At 43.8% G+C, this 22076-nt stretch overlaps 1 protein-coding gene across 2 annotated transcripts in view; it reads left to right on the forward strand.

Moving 5' to 3' along the window:
- The first annotated feature begins 304 nt into the window (after positions 1-304).
- Positions 305-22076, forward strand: part of MTHFD1 (methylenetetrahydrofolate dehydrogenase, cyclohydrolase and formyltetrahydrofolate synthetase 1) — a 71979-nt gene continuing 50207 nt past the window's right edge. Inside the window, exons 1-2 of one of the 2 annotated variants that reach the window (XM_016926218.4) lie at positions 305-742; positions 13033-13117. In XM_016926218.4, coding sequence (XP_016781707.3) covers positions 534-742; positions 13033-13117 — 294 coding nt within the window. In that variant the 5' untranslated portion in view covers positions 305-533. The remainder of the gene's footprint in view (positions 743-13032; positions 13118-22076) is intronic. The other variant, XM_054666646.2, reaches the window with a different exon arrangement.

Below are 22076 nucleotides of genomic sequence, written 5' to 3' on the forward strand. Positions count from 1 at the left end.
TGGGCCCAGACCCAGGCCCTCCAGAGCAGAACGCGGAGGGGCCCGACCCCAGTCTGGTGGCGTAGGTGTGTGATAAAGTATGAGGGCGCGCCAAGCTCTCCAGTTCCACATCTGCTGTCGAGTCCAGCGCCTGCCACGCTCCCGTGCGGGGACCCGCCCAAAACTCCCTGGAAGCCAGGCGATTCAGACCCCGCCACCGCGTCCCCAGAGACTGGGCGGAAACCGGAGACTCGCCTCCCGAACCCGCGAAACTGTCTCCCGCGAGACTGCCCCGCCCCAACCCCGCCCCGCAACTCTACTCCCTGATTGGCTGGAATTAGGGCCGGGTTCCGGAGTCCTTTCCAGCTCCCTCTTCGGCCGGGTTTCCCGCCGAATACAAAGGCGCACTGTGAACTGGCTCTTTCTTTCCGCCAATCATTTCCGCCAGCCATTCATCACCGATTTTCTTCATCTTCCCCTCCCTCTTCCGTCCCGCAGTCCCCGACCTGTTAGCTCTCGGTTAGTTAAGGGACTCGGGTCCTTCCGAACTGCGCATGCGCCACCGCGTCTGCAGAGGGCGAAGCGGGCAGGGGCGCAGGCGCAGTAGTGTGATCCGCTGGCCAGTCCCTAAGCACGTGGGTTGGGTTGTCCTGCTTGGCTGCGGAGGGAGTGGAACCTCGATATTGGTGGTGTCCATCGTGGGCAGCGGACTAATAAAGGCCATGGCGCCAGCAGAAATCCTGAACGGGAAGGAGATCTCCGCGTAAGCACCTGACATTGTTGTTGAGTGTGGGGCTGTGGACGAGGGCTCTGAGGATGTGCAGGTCCCCCGGACCCATTTTTTGCGGGAGGGACACTTGTAGCGGAAGAGTTAGGCCCATAACACCTGAAGACCTGTAGCCAAAGAAAGAGAACCCGGGCACAACCTGCGTTTGCAAGTGGACTGCCTAGTGGCTGTAGCCGCTGGCTCCTGTGCTTCGGGGAAAAGTCCTGTGCCGACTATGCTCCCAAACGCGCAGCTGCTGGTGACTTTCTGCCGGGAGAGTGGGTGGTTGCGGCTTCCTGGAGCCCCCCTAGTCAGAACTCAGAAATCCAATCTACTTAATTCCCGTTAATTTGGAGGTGAGTAGATGGAGACTAGTGAGGTGACAAGGTTTGACAAGACTACAAGGCTGATAATGACAGAGGGTCCTTCCAGCTCATAGCTTTTCCCACTATACCATAGTCTTATCATACGCTAAGTGAAATCTAATACATTTTTCCTTTCTCTTCAATCTCGTGCTTCTCTCTAACAGCCATCTCTCTGCCCTGGTCCTAGAGTTACTTGAAACTTAATTTGGCTCCAGAGTCCTGAGAATATTCTGCATTCCACTTGACCTCTGCCTGTTCTACCCTTGCGGGACATCTGAATGCTTAATTAGTGGGTATCGTTGCCAGCTTTACTCCCAGGAAGTAACACTGGCTGCTTTTTTTCTGGGAGGTGACTGGTGAGGAAAAATGAGAGTAGAAGGAAGAGGGAAAGATATATTCCCTCTAGTAGATGAAGGAGGGAAAGATATATTCTGTGTGACCTTACTGAGTTTGCTCTTGGGACCTTTCACATCACCAGTTATGTAAGTAACTGTTGCCAGCCACAGCAGTTACTAAATTGTAATTGTCCTGTAACTCCTAACTTTGTAATCGGTTTTTGAGTGAATTACAAAGTCATCGGTGGTGAAAAGTCTGGGCCCAGTGGCTCATGCCTGTAATCCCAGCACTTTGGGAGGCCGAGGTGGGTGGATCACCTGAGGTCTGGAGTTCAAGACCAGCCTATCCAAAATGGTGAAACCCCATCTCTACTAAAAATACAAAAAATTAGCCGAGTGTGGTGGCAGGCATCTGTAATCCCAGCTACTTGGGAGGCTGAGGCAGGAGAATCACTTGAACCTGGGGGGCAGAGGTTGCAGTGAGCTGAGATGTGCCACTGCACTCCAGCCTGGGCAACAAGAGCGAAACTCGGTCTAAGAAAAAAAAAAAAGAAATCACAATACTTACTGCTTAGTGCTTTTCAACATGTGGCTTGCTAAACTGTATTTCTGCTTTACTTTCCTTTTTTGTTTGCTTGTATTCAAACTTAACTTCCTTTTCCAGTGGCTTTTTGTTTTAATATAAAAACTTTCCTTTTAGAAAGACTGATTGTGAAGAGATAATTTAGTGCATAATAATAGTGCAGATAATTTAGTACAATAATAATGCATCTGGGCCAGTACTGAGAATAGGTGCTCACTGAATATACTTTCGTTAATTGGAGAGCAAATTAAATATGTTTATCAACTCCATAAGGGCAAATACATGTATTGTCTTATTTTTGTCTATATCCTAAACACCTGGAAACCCTGTTTCGTGCCTTACTACTTGTGTGGTTTTAAGCAAATTAATTAACCTCTCTGTGCCAAGGTTTCCTCAAATGTTAAGTAAAAGTAATGTCTAGGTCATTGGGATATTAGTAGAATTAAATGGGTTCCTAACAGATGATCATTTAGAATTCTTCCTGGCACATAATAAGTATTCCATATATGTTGTATTAATAATCAGTAATTAGTTAATGTATATATGAATGATTAATTATCTTTTTTTTTTTTTTTTTTTTGCATGGTAGCTGCTGCCTTGAGATCTATTTTTTTTTTGAGATGAAGTCTTGCTGTGTCCAGTCTTGGCTCACTGCAACCTCTGCCTCCTGCATTCAAGCAGTTCTCTCATATCAGCCTCCTGAGTACCTGGGATTACAGGTGCCCGCCATCACGCCTAGCTAATTTTTTTTTTTGAGATGGAGTTTCACTCGTCGCCCAGACTGGAGTACAATGGCGTGATCTCGGCTCACTGCAACCTCTGTCTCCTGGGTTCAAGCGATTCTCCTGCCTCAGCCTCCCAAGTAGCTGGGATTACAGGCGTCCGCCACCATGTCCAGCTAGTTTGTTTGTTTGTTTGAGACAGAGTTTCACTCTTGTTGCCCAGGCTGGAGTGCAATGGCACGATCTTGGCTCACTGCAACCTCCACCTCCCAGGTTCAAGCGATTCTCCTGCCTCAGCCTCCCGAGTAGCTGAGACTACAGGTGTGTGCCACCCCGCCTGGCTAATTTTTGTATTTTTAGTAGAGACGGGCTTTCACCATGTTGGTCAGGCTGGTCTGTAACTCCTGACCCCATGTGATCCACCCACCTCGGCCTCCCAAAGTGCTGGGATTACAGGCATGAGCCACTGCACCGGTCCTAGAATTTCTTAAAAATCCAGCCCACTTCCCACATTCCATCCTGCGGATTAGGAAATCATTTGAGGCCAGAAAAGTGGTGTGATTTGTCCAAGGGTGAATGGCAATGGCTCAACTAAAACTAAGGTCTTCACCCAGTATATGATGTTTTTCATTCTAACCAGCACTTACTACTTGCTAAAAGGAATTTCATAAGCTTTTCTTTTTCTTTCTTTCTTTTTTTTTTTTCCAGACAGGGTCTCGCTCTGTTGTTCAGGCTGGAGTGCAATGGCATGATGTTGTCTCACTGTAACCTCCGCCTCCTGGGTTCAAACGATTCTCCTGCCCGCCTCCCAGGTAGCTGGGACTACGTGCATGCACTACCATGCCCGGCTAATTTTTGAATTTTTAGTAGAGATGGGGTTTTGCCATGTTGGTCAGGCTGGTCTTGAACTCCTGACCTCAAGTGATCTGTCCGCCTCCACCTCCTAAAGTGCTAGGATTACAGGTGTGAGCCACTGCGCCCCCACCGGCGCTTTGCTTTTTCTTTACAGTCTTCCTCTCATTACCATGTTTCCCACCCTGCTGAGAATGCTATCCCTGACTCGTCCTCTTCTATTATTATTCTCCTTTTATGCCTTCCTGGGAGCCCGGACATTGACAAAGTTCAGCATTCCAGATTCCTTCTCTACCTGCTCTACTCTGTGGGAAACTGGGTACTCACATGATGGATTTAGTTGCCAAATTATCTTTCTTTGGAAGTAACAGCCCCATTTCTTCCTCACGGGGAATTCTAAGGTTGCAGCCTGAATTTGACAACTGGGGGAAGGTCTGAGAGTTAGAGACAAGTATCTGTTCTTTGTGGGTATTTATTCACTTACTCAACAAGTAGCTGTATGTGTCCCCTAAGCCAGGCAATCTTCAAAGCTCTGAGAGTCTAACAGTGAACAAAACAGCCCAAATCCCTACCCTCATGAAACTTGCATACTGATGGGTAGAGACAGACATTTAAATAGGTGAAACACATTGTGAGCTGGTGGGAAGCACAAAGAGAACACCAGAGCAGAAAAGAGGGACAGGAGTTTCTGTGGCATGGTGGCTGCAATTTTAAATATGGGAGTCATAGTCTTTGTAAAAGTGACTTACGGGCAAAGACTTGAAGGAGGTGGAGCCTTAAGCCTGCCAATGTTGTGAGGGAAATAGCTCCTGACCAAAAACACAGCCTGTGCCATAGACCTTTGTCCTCACCAGTTACTAAATTACTGCTTTGGGGGTCAATGGCAATGGCCCTGTGAGAAGCAGACCGAGTGGAGGCTCCTGAGTAGAGGAACCTGACCCTGCCCTGGGCAGAAGGGTGGTGTCTTTTAAAAGATTATGCAAAGTGGGAGAAGGATGTGCATTAGTGTTGGAAGGCCCACCTTGCTTTGTAGGCAAGAAAGCATAGTTGTTCTATAAGTGGGACTTTCAAAGGGGGGCTTACTACATTTATATGATTTGTTTGGTTTTTCCTTCCCTTAGTTTGCTATAATTAAGCCTGCTCTCTCCATTGGTGGCATTTTTCTTGATTAAGTCTCCTTTCTAAAGAGACTGGTTGTGAAGAGGCAGATGGTTTGAGTAGGTGCTGCGAGTGTTTGCTGGCCAAGTGCAGGGCAAGTTGGGTATGTTTGTAAGCTCGCTGTGGATGGTAGCTCCAGAGCCTAAGCACGGTGCTGCCTCCTCTGTGCATCACTGGGTCATGCAGTTTACCTCTGTGCCTTAGCTTCTGTATATTGGGGTAGTAATGTCACCTAACTCATAAGGTTGTTAGAATTAAATGAGTTTAATACCTATAAAGCATTTAGAGAAGTCGTTGGTACATGGTAAGTTTTAATAAATAGGTACTTAGAAAGTACTCATTGAATAAAAAAGTGATGTTTGTGTTTATCCAGGCTGTACCTTTGGGAGCTGGCTTATAATCTTGAGACTTAAAATTAGAATTTATCCTAGTGATCAAAGATAAAAGTTTGGAACCTTGGCTGTACATTTAGCTACAGGGCTAGAAGAACTGTTTTTGTGAAAATAATTTGCTTACCATAGTGAAGGGCAGGTCTTCTTGGTTACTAAGTTAACATGGATAAGACTTTTACTTTGTCCTGTAGATTAAATACATGTAGGCCCTTTTGTGCTTAAAAAGATTTGTCTGGGCAGGGCGTGGTGGCTCATGCCTGTAATCCTAGGACTTTGGGAGGCCAAGGCAGGAGGATCACCTGAGATCAGGAGTTGGAGACCAGCCTGACTAACATGGTGAAACCCCATCTCTACTAAAAATACAAAATTAGCTGGGCGTGGTGGCCCATGCCTGTAATCCCAGCTACTCCAGAGGCTGAGACAGGAGAATGGCTTGAACCTGGGAGGAGGAGGTTGCAGTGAGCCAGTGAGCCAAGATGGCGCCATTGCACTCCAGCCTGGGCAACAAGAGCAAAACTTCATCTCAGAAAGAAAAAAAAAAAAAAAAAAATTTGCCTGTAATGAACTCCAAAGTGCAGGTTGCTCAAAAGTTACATGGAAACTTGACTGTCATAGCTGGATTGATTCTGGAAGCCTGTGCAGGGGAGGTCGGAGTTCCAGAGAGGCTGGGACCTTCAGCTAGGACCCCAGCCAGGCTGTTGGGCAGGTTGCAGCGATAGTGCAGCAGAGCCCAGAGCTGGCAGCCAACTACTATGGTCATGGCACCTGATTGGGGATGTGGTTTGCAAATAAGTGTCTGTCCTTGTCCGTCAGGGGAGTTGGGATCAGGCAGTTTGGGATTTGGGTAGTGGGGTTTTGAGCAGAGGTCTATGGTTCCCTGTTACATCCCCTATTTGCATGAAGAATCTTCTAGAAGGAAAGCTGGCCTAGTACAGAGGAGGGTCCTTGGAGTGGAGGCAAATGGCTCCCTTCTCCTCTAATTGACTCAGTAGAGGTTGGTAGAATAGAGGTTAAGGGGCAGGGATGCTTGTGTGGCCTTGGAAAAGTTAGCTTCACTTTCCTTTCTGTGCAGTAGGGATGATGAGAACTGTCTACTTCCTGACGTTGCCCCAAGGATTAAAAGAATGTAAGACTCTCAAAACAAGCTTCTTTGACATCCCATCCACAGTGCAGAAGGCCCCCATTACCCCTGCACTGTGCGGTTGGCTCTCCTTTGCACCCCTTAATTGACCAAAAAGCAGCTTCTGTCACCCTGTAAATCCTTGACCTTGAAGAAGTGGGTGGCTAAAGGTGCCACAGTCAAGATTCCTCAGCCACTCGGCTACTACCCTTCCCCTCAATTTTGCAGTTTATGACACTTTAGCCAGAAGCTAAGTGACTTGCCCAGGTGTTCCAAGGTAGGTGGCAGAGGCTCGATGGTGCATTTCTTTCCCTACCATGGGCTTGTCATTGGCTTGCTAGAAGGAATTGCAAACTTCTACCCTCCAGCAGGAGACACCCTGTGTTTGGTTCTCCCTGAGGCCTTTCCATTGTGAGGAAATCATTCCACCCATCAGTCTGGTTGGGAAGCACCCAAACAGATTCTCTTCAAAAAGTCATTTTTGAGGTTATAGTCCAATTTTGACTGGTTAGAGACAGGTCAGACCTACTTACTTTGCTGGCTAAGCTTTTTTTTTTTCTTTGCCCCTCACCACAAGCCTGGACGGGAGACGTACTGCTTGGTATCTGGTTCTTGAGAGGTCCCAGGAGATAAGGGAGCATTTCTGTGAAAGGTTTTGCCAGAGCCTGTCAAGGAACTTAATCTTGACTGCAATGAATGACTTAACATTATAAGTGATCTTTGGGTTTAGGTGCCCAAATACCAGTCCCTCCTTAGTAAGCAGCCTTTTAGACCTAACCTTTTCTACCTAAGGTTTTGTTCAGTCTTTTTGAAAAGCAGGAAGGCCAGGTCCTTGTGAGGCTTTTCTCATTACAAGCTCTTGGCAGGTTCTTCCCTCCAAGTGGAGAACCCTTACCTTCCCCATTCTTTCTACCTTCCCCTCTGATGATCCAGAGGGCTGCAAGGGACCTAGAGCTGTTCATTGGAGCCCTAGTCAGCTTTAGCGGCCAGATCTATAGTTAGGTAATCCTCCAATAGTGAGACTAATTCTCAGTGTTAGAATTAGGGGTCTGCCTGTTCTCACCAGCAGACCCACTGGCATCAACTCTCCTTTGTTGACATATAGTTAAGCACCGCTTCTTACGGATCCTCATACTCAGAGCCAACCTTGTCTTGTCTCATAACTCTTGCTACTGGAAGAAGGTGATAAAATTGTGGCCTAGAGGCCAAATGTTTTTTGTTTGGCTTACAGAATTAGATTACTTCTCAACACATTTATTACTTTACAACATTAGATTACTTCTTAACACACTTATGCCTGTAGTTACACATAAAAATCTGGATGCTTGACTTTTTGAAAGGTGTGAACAGTTTAGCAATACTGTACTGTCTATCTTCATGCCATCAATTTGTTGGATCTGAGTAGATGCTGCCTACCCCCTCATCCTTGAGTGGGTGGGGATGGGGGAGGTGGGACCTCATTGTTCAGGAATCCTACCACACTTGGTTGCCTGTACCAGGACTCCGAAGGTTCTTTTCTCTTTGAGATCTTTTTCTGAATGAACTTATGGTCCACTTTTAAAATCCTAAATTTTATAAAGCCTTAACCAGTCCAACCTAGTCCGTTTATTGCGTTAGATCAGAGGTTGTCAAATGGGGCAGTTTTTTCCTCCCTCTACCTCAGGGCATTGGGCATGCCTGGAGTCTTTTGGGTTGTCATATGGGGAAGGGGTGTGCTATTGGCATCTAGCAGTAGAGGCCAGGACTGGTGCCGAGCATCCTGCAGTGCACAGGATAGTCCCCATAACAAAGGATGATCTGGTCCAAATGTCAGTGGTGCTGAGATTGAAAAACCCTGATCCAGAAGCTTAATGTGAGTTATTGTGTCATTGTGTGTGTGGATTAATGATGGACTTTACCCTCACTAAGAATTATAGGATTAATTAAAATTTTACACTATTCTGACTTATTTTCATGTCATAAATATCAAGCAGTTTACCTTTGCTTTCTTAGGGCTTTGAGTTAGAGAGAATTGGATGGAAGAACTTTACATTATAAACTTTCAATGAAGCATAAAATAGCTTCCTCACATTAAGCTTTCAAATATGTATTTGAGGTAACTGTCAAATTTGGTAAATGTCTGGGTTAAATTATAATAATTTTTTTAGTAAATATTCTTATGTAATAATAGTACTATTGTCAGTTGACTGTCTTGTATACTGATATAGCTTTTGCTATATTAGTGATAGGTGAAAATCAGTTTTCTTTCAACAAGAAGGTAATTTAGTGTTTTAATTTGACTTAAATGACTAGCAATTTGAAATATATGTATTTCTTGGAACACTAGGTGGCCTTACAATCACAATTATTTTTACAAGGAACTACATATTAAGTTTTTAAAAATTTTTTGAAGTTTTTTTTTTTTTTTTTTTTTTGAGATGGAGTTTCACTCTTGTTGCCTAGGCTGGAGTGCAATGGCGCGATCTCGGCTCACCGCAACCTCTGCCTCCCGGGTTCAAGCGATTCCTGTGCCTCAGCCTCCCAAGTAGCTGGGATTACAGGCATGCGCCACCGCTCCCAGTTAATTTTTTTTTTTTTTTTTTGTATTTTTAGTAGAGACGGGGTTTCACCGCTCAGGCTGTGTCAAACCCCCCAGCTCAGGTGATCCACCCACCTCAGCCTCCCAAAGTGCTGGGATTATAGGCGTGAGCCACCGTGCCCAGCCGAAGTATTTTTTAGTAGTATAAAAATTGTTAATGAACAAATGAAATAAATCAACAAATGAACAAAATGGGAATAAAACATATTAAATAAAACATTTGTGTTCTGCATTTTAAAAATCTTATAATAGCTGGGCGCCGTGGCTCACTCCTGTAATCCCAGCACTTTGGGAGGCCGAGGAGGGCAGATCACGAGGTCAGGAGATCGAGACCATCTTGGCTAACATGGTGAAACCCCGTCTCTACTAAAAAATACAAAAAATTAGCCGGGCGTGGTGGCGGGCGCCTGTAGTCCCAGCTACTCGGGAGGCTGAGGCAGGAGAATGGCTTGAATCCGGGAGGCGGAGCTTGCAGTGAGCCGAGATCGCGCCACTGCTCTCCAGCCTGGGAGACGGAGGGAGACTGCGTCTCAAAAAAAAAAAAAAAAAGAAAAAAAAAAGAAAAAAAAAATATATATATAACAGTAATCTATTGGGGCAGGGGGATAAATTGTGTCCTTGTTTAGAAGAAGACTTTTTTTTTTTAGAAGAAGCCCTGTTGTTTCTGTTGTTGTTGTTTATTTGTTTGTTTGTTTTGAGACGGAGTCTCAGTGGGTCGCCCAGGCTGGAGTGCAGTGGCGCGATCTCTGCTCACCGCAACCTCCGCCTCCCGGGTTCAAGCGATTCTCCTGCCTCAGCCTCCTGAGTAGCTGAGACTACAGGCGCGTGCCACCACGCCTGGCTGATTTTTCGTATTTTTTAGTGGAGACGGGGTTTCACCATATTGGCCAGGCTGGTCTCGAACTCCTGATCTCGTGATCTGCCTGCCTTGGCCTCCCAAAGTGCTGGGATTGCAGGCGTGAGCCATCATGCCCGGCCCGAAGCCCTGTATTTTGAAGGTGAATGTTTTTGCTTCTTCTCTGATCAGTTACTAAAAGTGTTTTCCCTGTGCCATTTGAGAATTATTTGAGAACTACTCTAAGCTTATGGCACATTTCAGCATTTTTGTTGTCTAAAGGCAGCTTTATTTTAATCATGTAAATTTCATGCTGCCTCCTTTGCCTACCATATAGCTTCTGTTGAAATGTCCATGTTATATTTTATTTTTATTTACTCATTTTTCTATATCCATAATAAGAGTTAAAGGTTATATTTTAGCAATGTGTTTTTTTCTCTGTCATAACATGTTAAATATTTTAAATTCAGCCATGATGTTAAACAGAGTGAATTGGAATTTCTAATGGATTTCGGCAAGAATGATTATATAAGACTTAGGGCCAAAGAGAGCCTGGGTGACTGTATAGGGGTATTAGGCTATGCCCAGCACCACATCTGGTTGTCATTCAGGGGAGCAGCTAGGGCTGGAACTGCTGGGGAGTGCAAACTGCAGTATTCCCTGTTCCCTTGTCTCAGAGCAGAACTGTGGCCTCTATCCAGGTCCAATCCCAGTTAAAAAAAAAAATTCCAATGGTCTATTCTTCTTTTGAGCTATATTATTGTAGAGAATACTGACTTGAAAAAACAAAGTCACTAACTAGAAATAAAATTTGAGCTGGGTGCAGTGGCTTATAACTGTAATCCCAGCACTTTTGGGAGGCCAAGGTGGGAGGATCACTTGAGCTCAGGAGTTCAAGATCAGCCTGGGCAACATGGCAAAATCCCATCTCTACAAAAAATACAAAAATTAGCTGAAGTGTGGTGGTGTGCACCTGTAGTTCCAGCTACTTGGGAGGCTGAAGTGGGAGGATGGCTTGAGCCCAGGAGGTGGAGGTTGCAGTGAGCTGTGATTGCATCACTGCACTCCAGCCTGGGTGATAGAACCAGACCCTGTCTCAAAAAATAAAATAAATAAATAAAAATCAAAATAAATAAAATTTGAAAATCTTGGGTATGACTTCTTTCTTGTACCATTCAACATTCTTGATGTTTATTTACTAGGCCAGTCCAAATAATCTATTTCTTGTGTGCCTGTTTATGTCAGTTTTTTGTGACGTGTGGAGAAGTGGAACTGGGAGTAACCAAATCAGAATGAAGGAAGAGCTGTTTGTGAATGTCCATATGACAAATGACAAAACTGGTTTTCCAAGAGGGACAGAGCATGTTCAAGTTGAACATTGTATCATATATCATAACTGGGCAAGGTTGAGCTATTCAGATATGTATTTATGGATGTAATTTCATTTACTTGACTTCCTAGTGTATTGTTGAGAAGTTGTATGTTGGTAAATTGATCATCTTAGTTTTGCAAGAGGTTATACTTTCTTTCACTCTAATAAGGAGACTGCAGGAGGTTATACTTTTAGCCTTGTGTTAAATTCTTTGTAAAGAAAATTCTTTTGTGAATTAGAACATAATTTGTAAGTTTATACTGAATTTGGAGTGGGATTCATTGATTTATCATTCAACCTTATGTGGATACGCTGTGGTCATCTTACTAGTGCAGGTTGAGCAAAAGGTGTGTGCTTGAGTTTGTTCCTGTAAAATTTTTCATGACAGCACCTGGAGAGTGGAAATGTGAAAAAAGATGAGCATCAGCACTTTCTAGAAGTGTTGGTCTAAGTTTTCATTTATTTACTATATGATTTTGAATGCCATCAACTAATACATTTTCAATTATCCCTGAACCCTGTGGCTCAGTTAGTGTCAGTGGGAGTAAGAAAAGATCCACGTGTCCGGGAACAGTGGCTCACGCCTGTAATCCCAGCACTTTGGGAGGTTGAGATGGGTGGATCACGAAGTCAGGAGTTCGAGACCAGCCTGACCAACATGGTGAAACCCCATCTCTACTAAAAATACAAAAATTAGCTGGGCGTGGTGGCACGTGCCTGTAATCTCAGCTACTCAGGAAACTGAGGCAGCAGAATCGCTTGAACCCAGGAGGTGGAGGTTGCAGTGAGCAGATATCGCACCATTGCACTCCAGCCTGGGCAAAAGCGAGTCCCCATCTCAAAAAAAAAAAAAAAAAAGAAAAAAGAAAAAGAACATCTACTTGAGGCCTGGAAAATTGTTGGGAAGTTCCTGTACATATTAAACCAGATAATGTCCATTCAGTGGTGTTTTTATTTTATTTTATTTTATTTTTGGAGACAGTCTTGCTCTATCGTCCAGGCTGGAGTGCAATGGCACCATCATAGCTCACTGCAGCCTCAACCTCCTGGGCTCCAGCCATCCTCCTGCCGCAGCCTCCTGAGTAGCTGGGACTACAGGGGCCTGCCACCACTCCCAACTAATTTTTTATTCTTTGTAGAGATGGGGTCTCACTATGTTGCCCAGGATAGTCTTAAACTCCTGTTCTAAAGCAATCCTCTTGCCTTAGGTTCCCAAAGTACTGAGATTACAGGCATGAACCATTGCCTGCTCCTGGCCAGTGTTTTTGATTTAAAAGAGAAATACAGGCCGGGTGCAGTGGCTCACGCCTGTAATCCCAGCACTTTGGGAAGCTGAGGTGGGGGGGATCACCTGAGGTCGGGAGTTCGAGACCAGCCTGACCAACATAGAGAATCTCCACGTTTACTAGAAATACAAAATTAGCCAGGCTTGGTGGCGCATGCCTGTAATCCTAGCTACTCGGGAGGCTGAGGCAGGAGAATCGATTGAACCTGGGAGGTGGAGGTTGTGGTAAGCTGAGATCGCACCATTGCACTCCAGCCTGGGCAATGAGAGCAAAACTTGGTCTCAAAAAAAAAAAGAGAAATACAGGCCGGGTGCAGTGGCTCACGCCTGTAATCCCAGCACTTTGGGAGGCCGAGGTCCTAGATCGCTTGAGCCCAGGAATTCAAGACCAGCTTGGGCAATGGTGAAACCCATCTCTACCAAAAGTACAAAAATTAGCCAGGTGTGGTGGCACAGACCTGTAAAGTCCCAGCTACTCAGGAGGCTGGGGTGAAAGGATCGCTTGAGCCCAGGAGGTCGAGGCTGCAGTGAGCTTTGATTGTGCCACTGTACTCCCAGCCTGGGTGACAGAGCGAGACCCTGTGTTAATAAACAAACAAACAAATAAAAGAGAAATACATCTAATAATCTGCATCACTTATTTGTGCTTGAAACATTCAGTGTTAACCCCACCCTTTCCTTTTTCTCTAGGCAAATAAGGGCGAGACTGAAAAATCAAGTCACTCAGTTGAAGGAGCAAGTACCTGGTTTCACACCACGCCTGGCAATATTACAGGTATTATGATAGTGTATTTCCATTAATGTTGTCTTTGCTTGATTTCTCAGTATCATTTCAGACCTCTCCCTCTACTTTCCTCCTTTTTTTTGGCTGTTGTGTAATCTCATGCCTTTTCAGTCTCTCTTGGCAGGCTCCCCCCTTTGGCTCAGCTTCTAAATGTTGGCATATCCTGGCCCTCTGCTCTTCTCTGTGGATACTCTTTCTCTAGGCCAGTGTCTCTTAACCTTTGGTCTTAGTAGGGCCCCTTTACAATCTTTTTTTTTCTTTAATTTAATGTATTTATTTATTTATTTACTTTTGAGAGACAAGGTCTTACTCTGTTGCCAGGCTGGAATGTAGTAGTGCAATCATAGCTCACTGTAGCGTTGAACTCCTGGCTTCAAGCAGTCCTCTTGCCTCTGCCTGCCAAAGCATGGGTATTACAGGCGTGAGCCACTGTACCTGGCCCCGTTTACACTCTTCAAGATGTAAGACCTCAAGAAGCTATTGTTTATATAGATTTATCCATTAATGTTTACTATATTAGAAATTAGGAAGTTTTGGCCGGACACGGTGGCTCCTGCCTGTAATCCAGCACTTTGGGAGGCCGAGGTGGGCAGATCACCTGAGGTCAGGAGTTTGAGACCAGCCTGGCCAACATGGTGAAACCCCATCTTTATTAAAAACACAAAAATTAGCTGGGCGTGGTGGTGGGCGCCTGTAATCCCAGCTACTCTGGAGGCTGAGGCAGGAGAATCACTTGAACCCGGGAGGTGGAGGTTGCAGTGAGCCAAGATTGTGCCACTGCACTCCAGCCTGGGCGACAGAGAGAGATTCCGTCTCAAAAAAAAGAAGAGAAATTAGGAAGTTTTAAAAATGTTTATTCATTTAAAAATGCCAATAGTGAGCTCATTTATTATATGTTAACATAAATAACATTTTATGGAACAAAAACTTTTTTAAAAAGAAAATTTAGTGAAAAGAGGGGCATTATTTTATATTTGTGCACACCTCTTTCCTGTATGGCTTAGTAGAAGAGAGCTGGAGTCCTATCTGCCTCTGCATTCAGTCTTTTGCTGTGTGCTGGTTTGATTGAAATATATGGAGAAAATTTGGCTTCATACAGATGTGTAGCTATAAAAGGGAAGAATTCTTTTAACAGTCTTTCCAGGTAGTTGTGGGTATTTTTCTTTGATGTTGTACCAGGACTCAGTAAGTAAATTTTAAAAGATTAGTTGCAATGTAGAATCTGAAACTCTATCAGTGAACTTTGATACTTTGTTACATCTTCTCAGACTTGCACATTTTGTTACATCAAAATGTTACATTTGGAATGAATATTTACCCCATGCATGGTTTTGTAACATCCTTTGTTCCTCATTTGGAAAATAATAGTTCCCGGAATTATGCAGATCTTCCAAATGTTAACATTTCATTATGCAATATGAAAGAATTGGAATCATTAACATCACCAACAAGCTCATCAGAGAAGTTTTCAAGTATTGAGAAGCTGTCAAGCTCACAGGGGTGGATAAAAAATTTCAATTTTCACCCAAAAACTCACATTTTATCATTGGCAACAAATACAATTAATTGTTTCCCTTGAAATACCAGTTTCACTTTATTCATTTTTGAGAAAATATTTGTCAAATACTCAAGCCTGAATAATCATTGCTTGTCAGTTGTTATTTCAAGTAGGTGTTTCATATAAAAATGCATCTGTTTCAGCTAACAAGGCAAAAAAGCACAAGTGCAGCCTGGACAACAAAGTGAGATCCCATCTCTACAAAAAAATTAAAAAATGAGCCAGGAATGGTAGTATAGAGCTGTGGTCCCAACTACGTGAGAGGGAGACAGGAGATCACTTGAGCCCAGGAAGTCGAGGCTGCAGGGAGTTGTGTTCATGCCACTGTACTCCAGCTTGGGTGACAGAGTGAGACCCTCTCTCAAAAAAAAAAAAAAAAAAAAAAGCACTAATGCTTTAGTAACAACCACAACCACTGTACTTCTGTATACAGCAGAAGTGCATTATGAGTGCTTCCCAATTCCCATTCCTTACATAGACTATTAAAAACACATGCACTCAAGAGTTGAGGTTTATTTATATATATATTTTTTTACTTTTTTGAGACAGAGTTTTACTGTTACTCAGTGCAGTGGCATAATCTTGGTTCACTGCAACCTTCATCTCCCAGGCTCAAGTGATCCTCCCACTCAGCCTCCAGAGTAGCTGGGATTACAGGCATGTGCCACCATGCCTAATTTTTTTTTTTGAGACGGAGTCTTGCTCTGTCGCCCAGGCTGGAGTGCAGTGGCGCAGTCTTGGCTTACTGCAGCCTCCGCTCCCAGATTCATGCAATTCTCCTGCCTCGGCCTCCTGAGTAGCTGGGATTACAGGCACCTGCCATCGCACCCTGATAATTTTTTTTTTTTTTGAAACAGAACTCGCTCTATCCCCCAGGCTGGAATGTAATGACATAATCTCAGCTCACTGCAACCTTTGCCTCCTGGGTTCAAGTGATTCTCATGCCTCAGCCTCTGGAGTAGCTGGGATTACAGGTGCCACGCCCAGCTAATTTTTGTAATTTTAGTAGAGATAGGGTTTCACCATTTTGGCCAGGCTGGTCTCGAACTCTTGACCTCAGGTGATCCATCTGCCTCAGCTTCCCAAAGTGCTGAGATTACAGGTGTAAGCCACTGCGCCCAGCCTTAATTTTTTGTATTTTTTTGTAGAGTTTTTTTTGCCTTGTTGCCCTAGCTGGTCTTGAACTCTGGGACCCAAAGTGATCCTCCCATCTTAGCCTCCCAAAGTGCTGGGATTACAGGCATGAGCTACTGCACTTGGCCTTAATTTTTTGTATTTTTTTTGTAGAGACGGTTTTTCGCCTTGTTGCCCAGGCTAGTCTCCAACTCCTGGGCTCAAAGTGATCCTCCCGCCTTGGCCTCCCAAAGTCCTGAGATTACAGGCATGAGCCACTGTGCTCGGCCAAGTTGAAGTTTAAGAAAATTAATAATGTATATTTCTTCATCAAGGGTGGTCCTAGTGAAACTGGCATTTAGTTTTACTGGGAGTGTGTGGTAGTGAAGGATACCTTGACAACTAGTCCAAAGCCATTGTCTTGATTTGTGCTGGTTCACTAGTAGTCTTACACACCATTGCTTTTGCACCATCGGTACAGATGTTAACACAATGAAAAAGGCAAACAACATTGTAGTGGTATTATTATGAAGCTAGTCTGGCCCTCATAAATCTTTGAAAAGGTCTTGGGGTCCCTCAAGAGTGTGTGGGCCACATTATCAGAACCATTATTTTAGGCAGTTTCATCTATCAGGCCAGTGACTTCTAAATCTAGATTTCTTCTGAGCTCCAAGCTCTTGGTCTGGGACACCACTGGTTTCCTTCCCACCTTCGAGTCTCCTTTGCTTGTTGTTGCTCATCACCCTAATACCTAAACCATTTGAATGCCTTGGGCTCACCCTTGAGATCTCTTCCCCATCTTATTCTTTCCCTAAGTAACCTCACCCAGTCCCATAGCTTCATGAGGGAATGCTTCCAAATTTAGGTCTCTATCCAGCATTTCTTCCCTGAGCTCCAGATTCACCCAGTAGGGAGACATTCAATACATATTTTTACGGACAAATGTATGAAGGAATGTTTGCAATCTTGATTTGGATGACAGGAAACTCAGGGCTTTCATTTGAAACTCCCATCAGAGTTTCACCCAAGTTGGACATAGTCTCCTTCGCAATCTCTTTATTTGTATGTCTCCAACAGATCATTTAATCCCTTGCTAAGTTTCTATCCCTTGTTCATCAAGAATGTCAGGGTGGGCATGGTGCGGTGGCTCATGCCTATAATCCCAGCACTTTGGGAGGCTAAGGCGGGTAGATCACTTAAGGTCAGGAGTTTGAGACTAGCCTGGCCAACATGGTGAGAACTCATCTCTACTCAAAATACAAAAATTAGCCAGGTGTGGTGGTGCACACCTGTGATCACAGCTACTCAGGAGGCTGAGGCAGGAGAATCGCTTGAACCCGGGGGACAGAGGTTGCAGTGAGCTGAGATTGTGCCACTGCACTCCAGCCTAAGACTCCGTCTCAATTAAAAAAAAAAAAGTCAAAGTGAATAGTACTTAAATATTCCCCTCTCCTCCTCTGCTGTTTGTCTAAGAGGGCTTAGCTGAGAAGAAAAGCACAGAAGGCCTGTCACTCTCTGCCTGGCATGTTCTCTGCTGTGGTGGATTTTCCCTTTTTTGCAAATTACTAAGAATCAAAAGTATATGTTGTGGGTGTATACTGGTACATTTGGTGGCTGGTTATTTCTTGGCTTATTTTTGCAAATTGTTTGTTGTAGAAAGAGTAAATGTCATAGGCAAGAAATATACCCTTTTTAAAGCAATATTGGGGGTGTTTTTTTTCCTCCATTTTAAAAACTGACTTCCAACCTTGTTTTTTAAATTTATTGATTACAAATGTTTTTATTACATAAACACTGTTCTACAGCTCGTCTCCTATGTCCTTGCTGATAAAACAGTGGTAGAATCTTTTAATTTTGTACTTTAGCACCAGAGTCAACAGCTTTCTGTGATACAAGGTTTATATAATATGTTGTAATCACATCTCCCTGCCTCAGACCTCTAGTCTTTTTCTCTCTGGTGCTGGCACCACCATCTTCCCACATTCCCTGAGCTAGAAGCCTGAGGCCGTCTCCTTAGGAGCTCTCTTCCTCACTCCCTGCATCCAGTTAGGGGCTATTGTCCTATTGATTGTGCCTCTCATCAACTCTTGGAATCTGTTGCCTCCCCTTGATTCCTATTTCTCCCAACCCTGGGGCCACTATAGTTACCTGCTTAATGATTTGGGGGTTCTATCTATATACCTCCTGTCTGTCCTCCTGACTGCAATTGCAGCCCTTGTTAAAATGCAAGTCTGATCACAATCTATCCAGCCACACTCACTCCATCCTTTACCAGAATGATAGTACAAGTTGAGTATCCCTTATCCGAAATGCTTGGGACAAGAGTGTTTTAGATGTTGGAATCTGTATATACATATGGATGAGATCCAATTCTAAAGCAAAATTTATTTATGTTTCATTATATACCTTATACTTGTAGACTGAAGGTAATTATATATATGTGTGTGTGTGTGTGTATATATATATATAATTATTATTATTATTATTTTTTTTTTGAGACTGAGTTTTGCTCTTGTCACCCAGGCTGGAGTGCAATGGCACGATCTCGGCACACTGCAACCTCCACCTCCTGGGTTCAAGTGATTCTCCTGCCTCAGCCTCCTGAGTAGCTGGGATTACAGGTGTGTTCCACCACGCCTGGCTAATTTTTGTGTTTTTAGTTGAGATGAGGTTTCACCATGTTGGCCAGGCTGGTCTTGAACTCCTGACCTCAGGTGATCCGCCTGCCTCGGCCTCTCAAAGTGCTAGGATTACGGACATGAGCCACTGCTCCCGGCCAATTTTATATATTTTTAATAATATTTTGCATGAAATGCACTTTTAACTGTGTTTTGACTGTAAGCCATCACATGAGGCCAGGTGTGGAATTTTCTACTTTTGGCGTTGTCAGTGCTCAAAGTTTCTGATTTTGGAGCATTTTTTATTTGTGTGGTTTTTTTTTGTTTTTTTTTGTTTTTTTTTTTTGAGACAGGGTCTCACTCTGTTGTCCAGGCTGGAGTGCAGGGGTGTGATCACAGTTCATTGCAGCCTGGATCTCCCAGGCTCAAGCTATCCTCCCATCTCAGCCTCCTGAGTAGCTGGGACTACAGGCATCCAGCTAATTTTAGTATTTGAGACAGAATTTCTCCATATTGCCCAGGCTAGTCTCAAACTGAGCTCAAGTGATCCATCTGCCTTGGCCTCCCAAAGTGCCGAGTCACCGCACCTGACCGATTTTGGATTTTTGAGTTAGGGATCTTCAACCTGTACTACTTATATAGAGTGTCTACAATAATTCAAATTGTTTGTTTATATTTCTAATCGTTCTATGTTTTATACTACCCTACGATGTAGGAGATGTCCCCTTATAGCCATAGTAACTCATGCTCAAAGATCTTGGGTAGCTTGCCCAAAGCCAGTCAGGAAGGGACTGAGTCTGGGAAATGAACCCAGATCTGTCTCTAAAACCCATTTGTTTTTCCCCTTTGTTTTTCTAATTCCTTAGCAATACATTCAAGAACATTCATGATCTGGCCCAAGTATATATTTAAAAGTTGAGTTTTCATTTTTTTTTTAATAAAATGGATGAGTAACTTCCCAAATAACTGAATATTTGTAGGAAATTAAGACTTGACTTTTCATTATAAGAGATACTAATGGGCTAGGCATGGTGGCTCACGCCTGTAATCCCACCACTTTAGGAGGCCAAGGCGAGTGGATTGCTTGAGCCCAGGAGTTCGAGACCAGCCTGGGCAACATAGAGAGACTTTGTCTCCAAAAAAATACAAAAATTAGCTGGTTGTGGTGGTGCTTGCCTGTAGTCCCCACTACTGAGGAGGCTGAGGTGGGAGGATTGCTCATGCCTGGGAGGTTGAGGCTGCAGTGAGCTGTAATCGTGTCATTGCACTCCAGCCTGGGTGACAGAGCAAGACTTTGTCTCAAAAAAAAAAAAAAAAGTTTCTGCTAAGGTGATAGAAATACAGCCTCAGCCCCATAGCCTCATTAGTATCTCTCACTCTCTCCTTTTTTTTTTTTTTTTTTTGAGTCAGAATCTTGTTCTGTCATGCAGGCTGGGGTACAGTGATGTGATCTCTGCTCACTGAAACCTCCGCCCTCCCCTGTCCCCCAGGGGATCCTCCCACCTTAGCCTCCCAAGTGAGCTGGGACTACAGGCACACCACCATGCCCAGATAATTTTTGTATTTTTTGTAGAGATGGGGTTTCGATATGTTGCCCAGGCTGGTCTCTAACTCCTGGGCTCAAGCAATCCACACACCTTGACCTCCCAAAGTGCTGGGAGTATAGGCATGAGCCACTGCACCTGGCCAAAAAACTGATTTTTAACAGTATTCGGGAACTATTCAGAGTGCTTTATGTATAGTAACTCATTCAGTCCTCACAAAATACATGGACAGAATACAGTTAATAAACTCAACTAGCCTGTATCTTCATAAGGTTTCTGAAACAGAAAGAAAAATGAACCAGTAGACCAATACCCAAGATATCTTACGGTGTAGAACACAGATTAGTAAACTGTGGCCCGTATCCAAATGCTGCCCAGTTTATAAAGAGTTAAAAAAGCAATAGCAGCAGCTGCTATGACATGGTGTGTGTCCCACAAAGCCTAAAATATACACTGTCTGCCCCTCTACAGAAACAGTTTGCAGACTCCAGGTATAATAAAAGTGTCCCTAACCTGTTCTGGAATAGGATCTTTTTTGGATGATGTAGTACTCAGCCACCTTCAAGGAGAAATCAGCATTCTTTTTTTTTTTTTTTTTTGAGATGGAGTTTCACTCTTGTCGCCCAGGCTGGAGTGCAATGGCACGATCTTGGCTCACTGCAACCTCTGCCTCCTGGGTTCAAGGGATTCTCCTGCCTCAGCTTCCCAAGTAGCTGGGATTACAGGTGCACACCATCATGACTGGCTAATATTTGTATTTTTAGTATAGATGGGGTTTCACCATCTTGGCCAGGCTAGTCTCAAACTCCTGACCTTAGGTGATCTGCCCGCCTTAGCCTCCCAAAGTGCTGGGACTACAGGCGTGAGCCACCATGCCCAGTCAGAATACACATTCTTTAAACATTCTTTTTGCATCTAGTCTATCAATGGTTCTATAACCACTTTCCCCTATAAAATGCCTATACTGGCCAAGTGTGGTGGCTCATGCCTACCTAGCACTTTGGCAGGCTGAGGCAGGAGGATTGCTTAAGCCCAGGTGTTTGAGACAAGCCTGGGCAATAGAGAAACTCCATTTCTACAAAAAATACAAAAGTTGGCTGTTTGTGGCAGCGTGTACTGGTAGTCCTAGCTTCTTGGGAAGCTGAGGTGGGAGGAATGCTTGAGCCTAGGAGTTGCAGGCTGCAGTGAGCCATGATCATGCTACTGTACTCTAGGCTGGGTGGCAGAGTAAGACCCTGTCTCAAAAATAATAAATAAATAAATAAATAAAACCTATACTAAGAGTGACTCTTTGAATTGGCTTTTAGATGTCTTTTCCAATAAAACTTTGACATACTCTCATAACTATAACTATTAAGTTTTCTTTCTGGAACTGGTTGTAGTTTTAGTGTTTTAGACAAACTCCTTCAGAAATATTCAGGCCGAAAACAGTTACATGTAAAGGAACAACAACAGCGAGAGACTTCAGACTTCTCCTGTGTGACATTAGATGCCAAAGACAACATCTCCGAAGGAAAATGTTCTCACTCCAAATCAGGCAAGGCCAGTCAAGTGCAAGGGACAGCAGAAAAATATTTTCAGTTATACAGACTTAGAAACATGTCCACCTACCTTTCCTGGAAAACTGACTTATAAGTTACATTTCACTTACCTGAAACATGAATGAAGATAAATTCTAGAACAGAGAAGTTGTGGCTTCCTTACTGGCAGCAAGTGATAAAACAATTTAATCTCAGAGTTAAGACTAAATAACTAGTGGTAGGTATAAATATGAATGAAATTGTAAAAAAATAATACTTTTGTATTTAGAACCACCTCCTTTCCTACTTTGATCTAAAAATTCCGGAATGTATCAAATCTGGTAACTGAAACAGTGAGGGTTGGGTGGTGGGGCAAAGAACATACATAGAAAGTGACCAAAGAGGAAACATGAGAGGCACGAAAAGTCTAGGGAAGCCCCTACGAGAAGCATCTAATGTACTTAGATACAAATAACCCATTAAAAAAAAAGTAGAATTCCCCTCAAAGGACTCTTCTGGCTCATGCAATTCAAATTAGCACCACAAAACTGAGAACTATCTGTATAAGGGACAACTGAAGCTAAGATTCAGGCCATG

Source organism: Pan troglodytes, chromosome 15 (assembly GCF_028858775.2).
Source record: "Pan troglodytes isolate AG18354 chromosome 15, NHGRI_mPanTro3-v2.0_pri, whole genome shotgun sequence".
NCBI lineage: Eukaryota > Metazoa > Chordata > Mammalia > Primates > Hominidae > Pan > Pan troglodytes.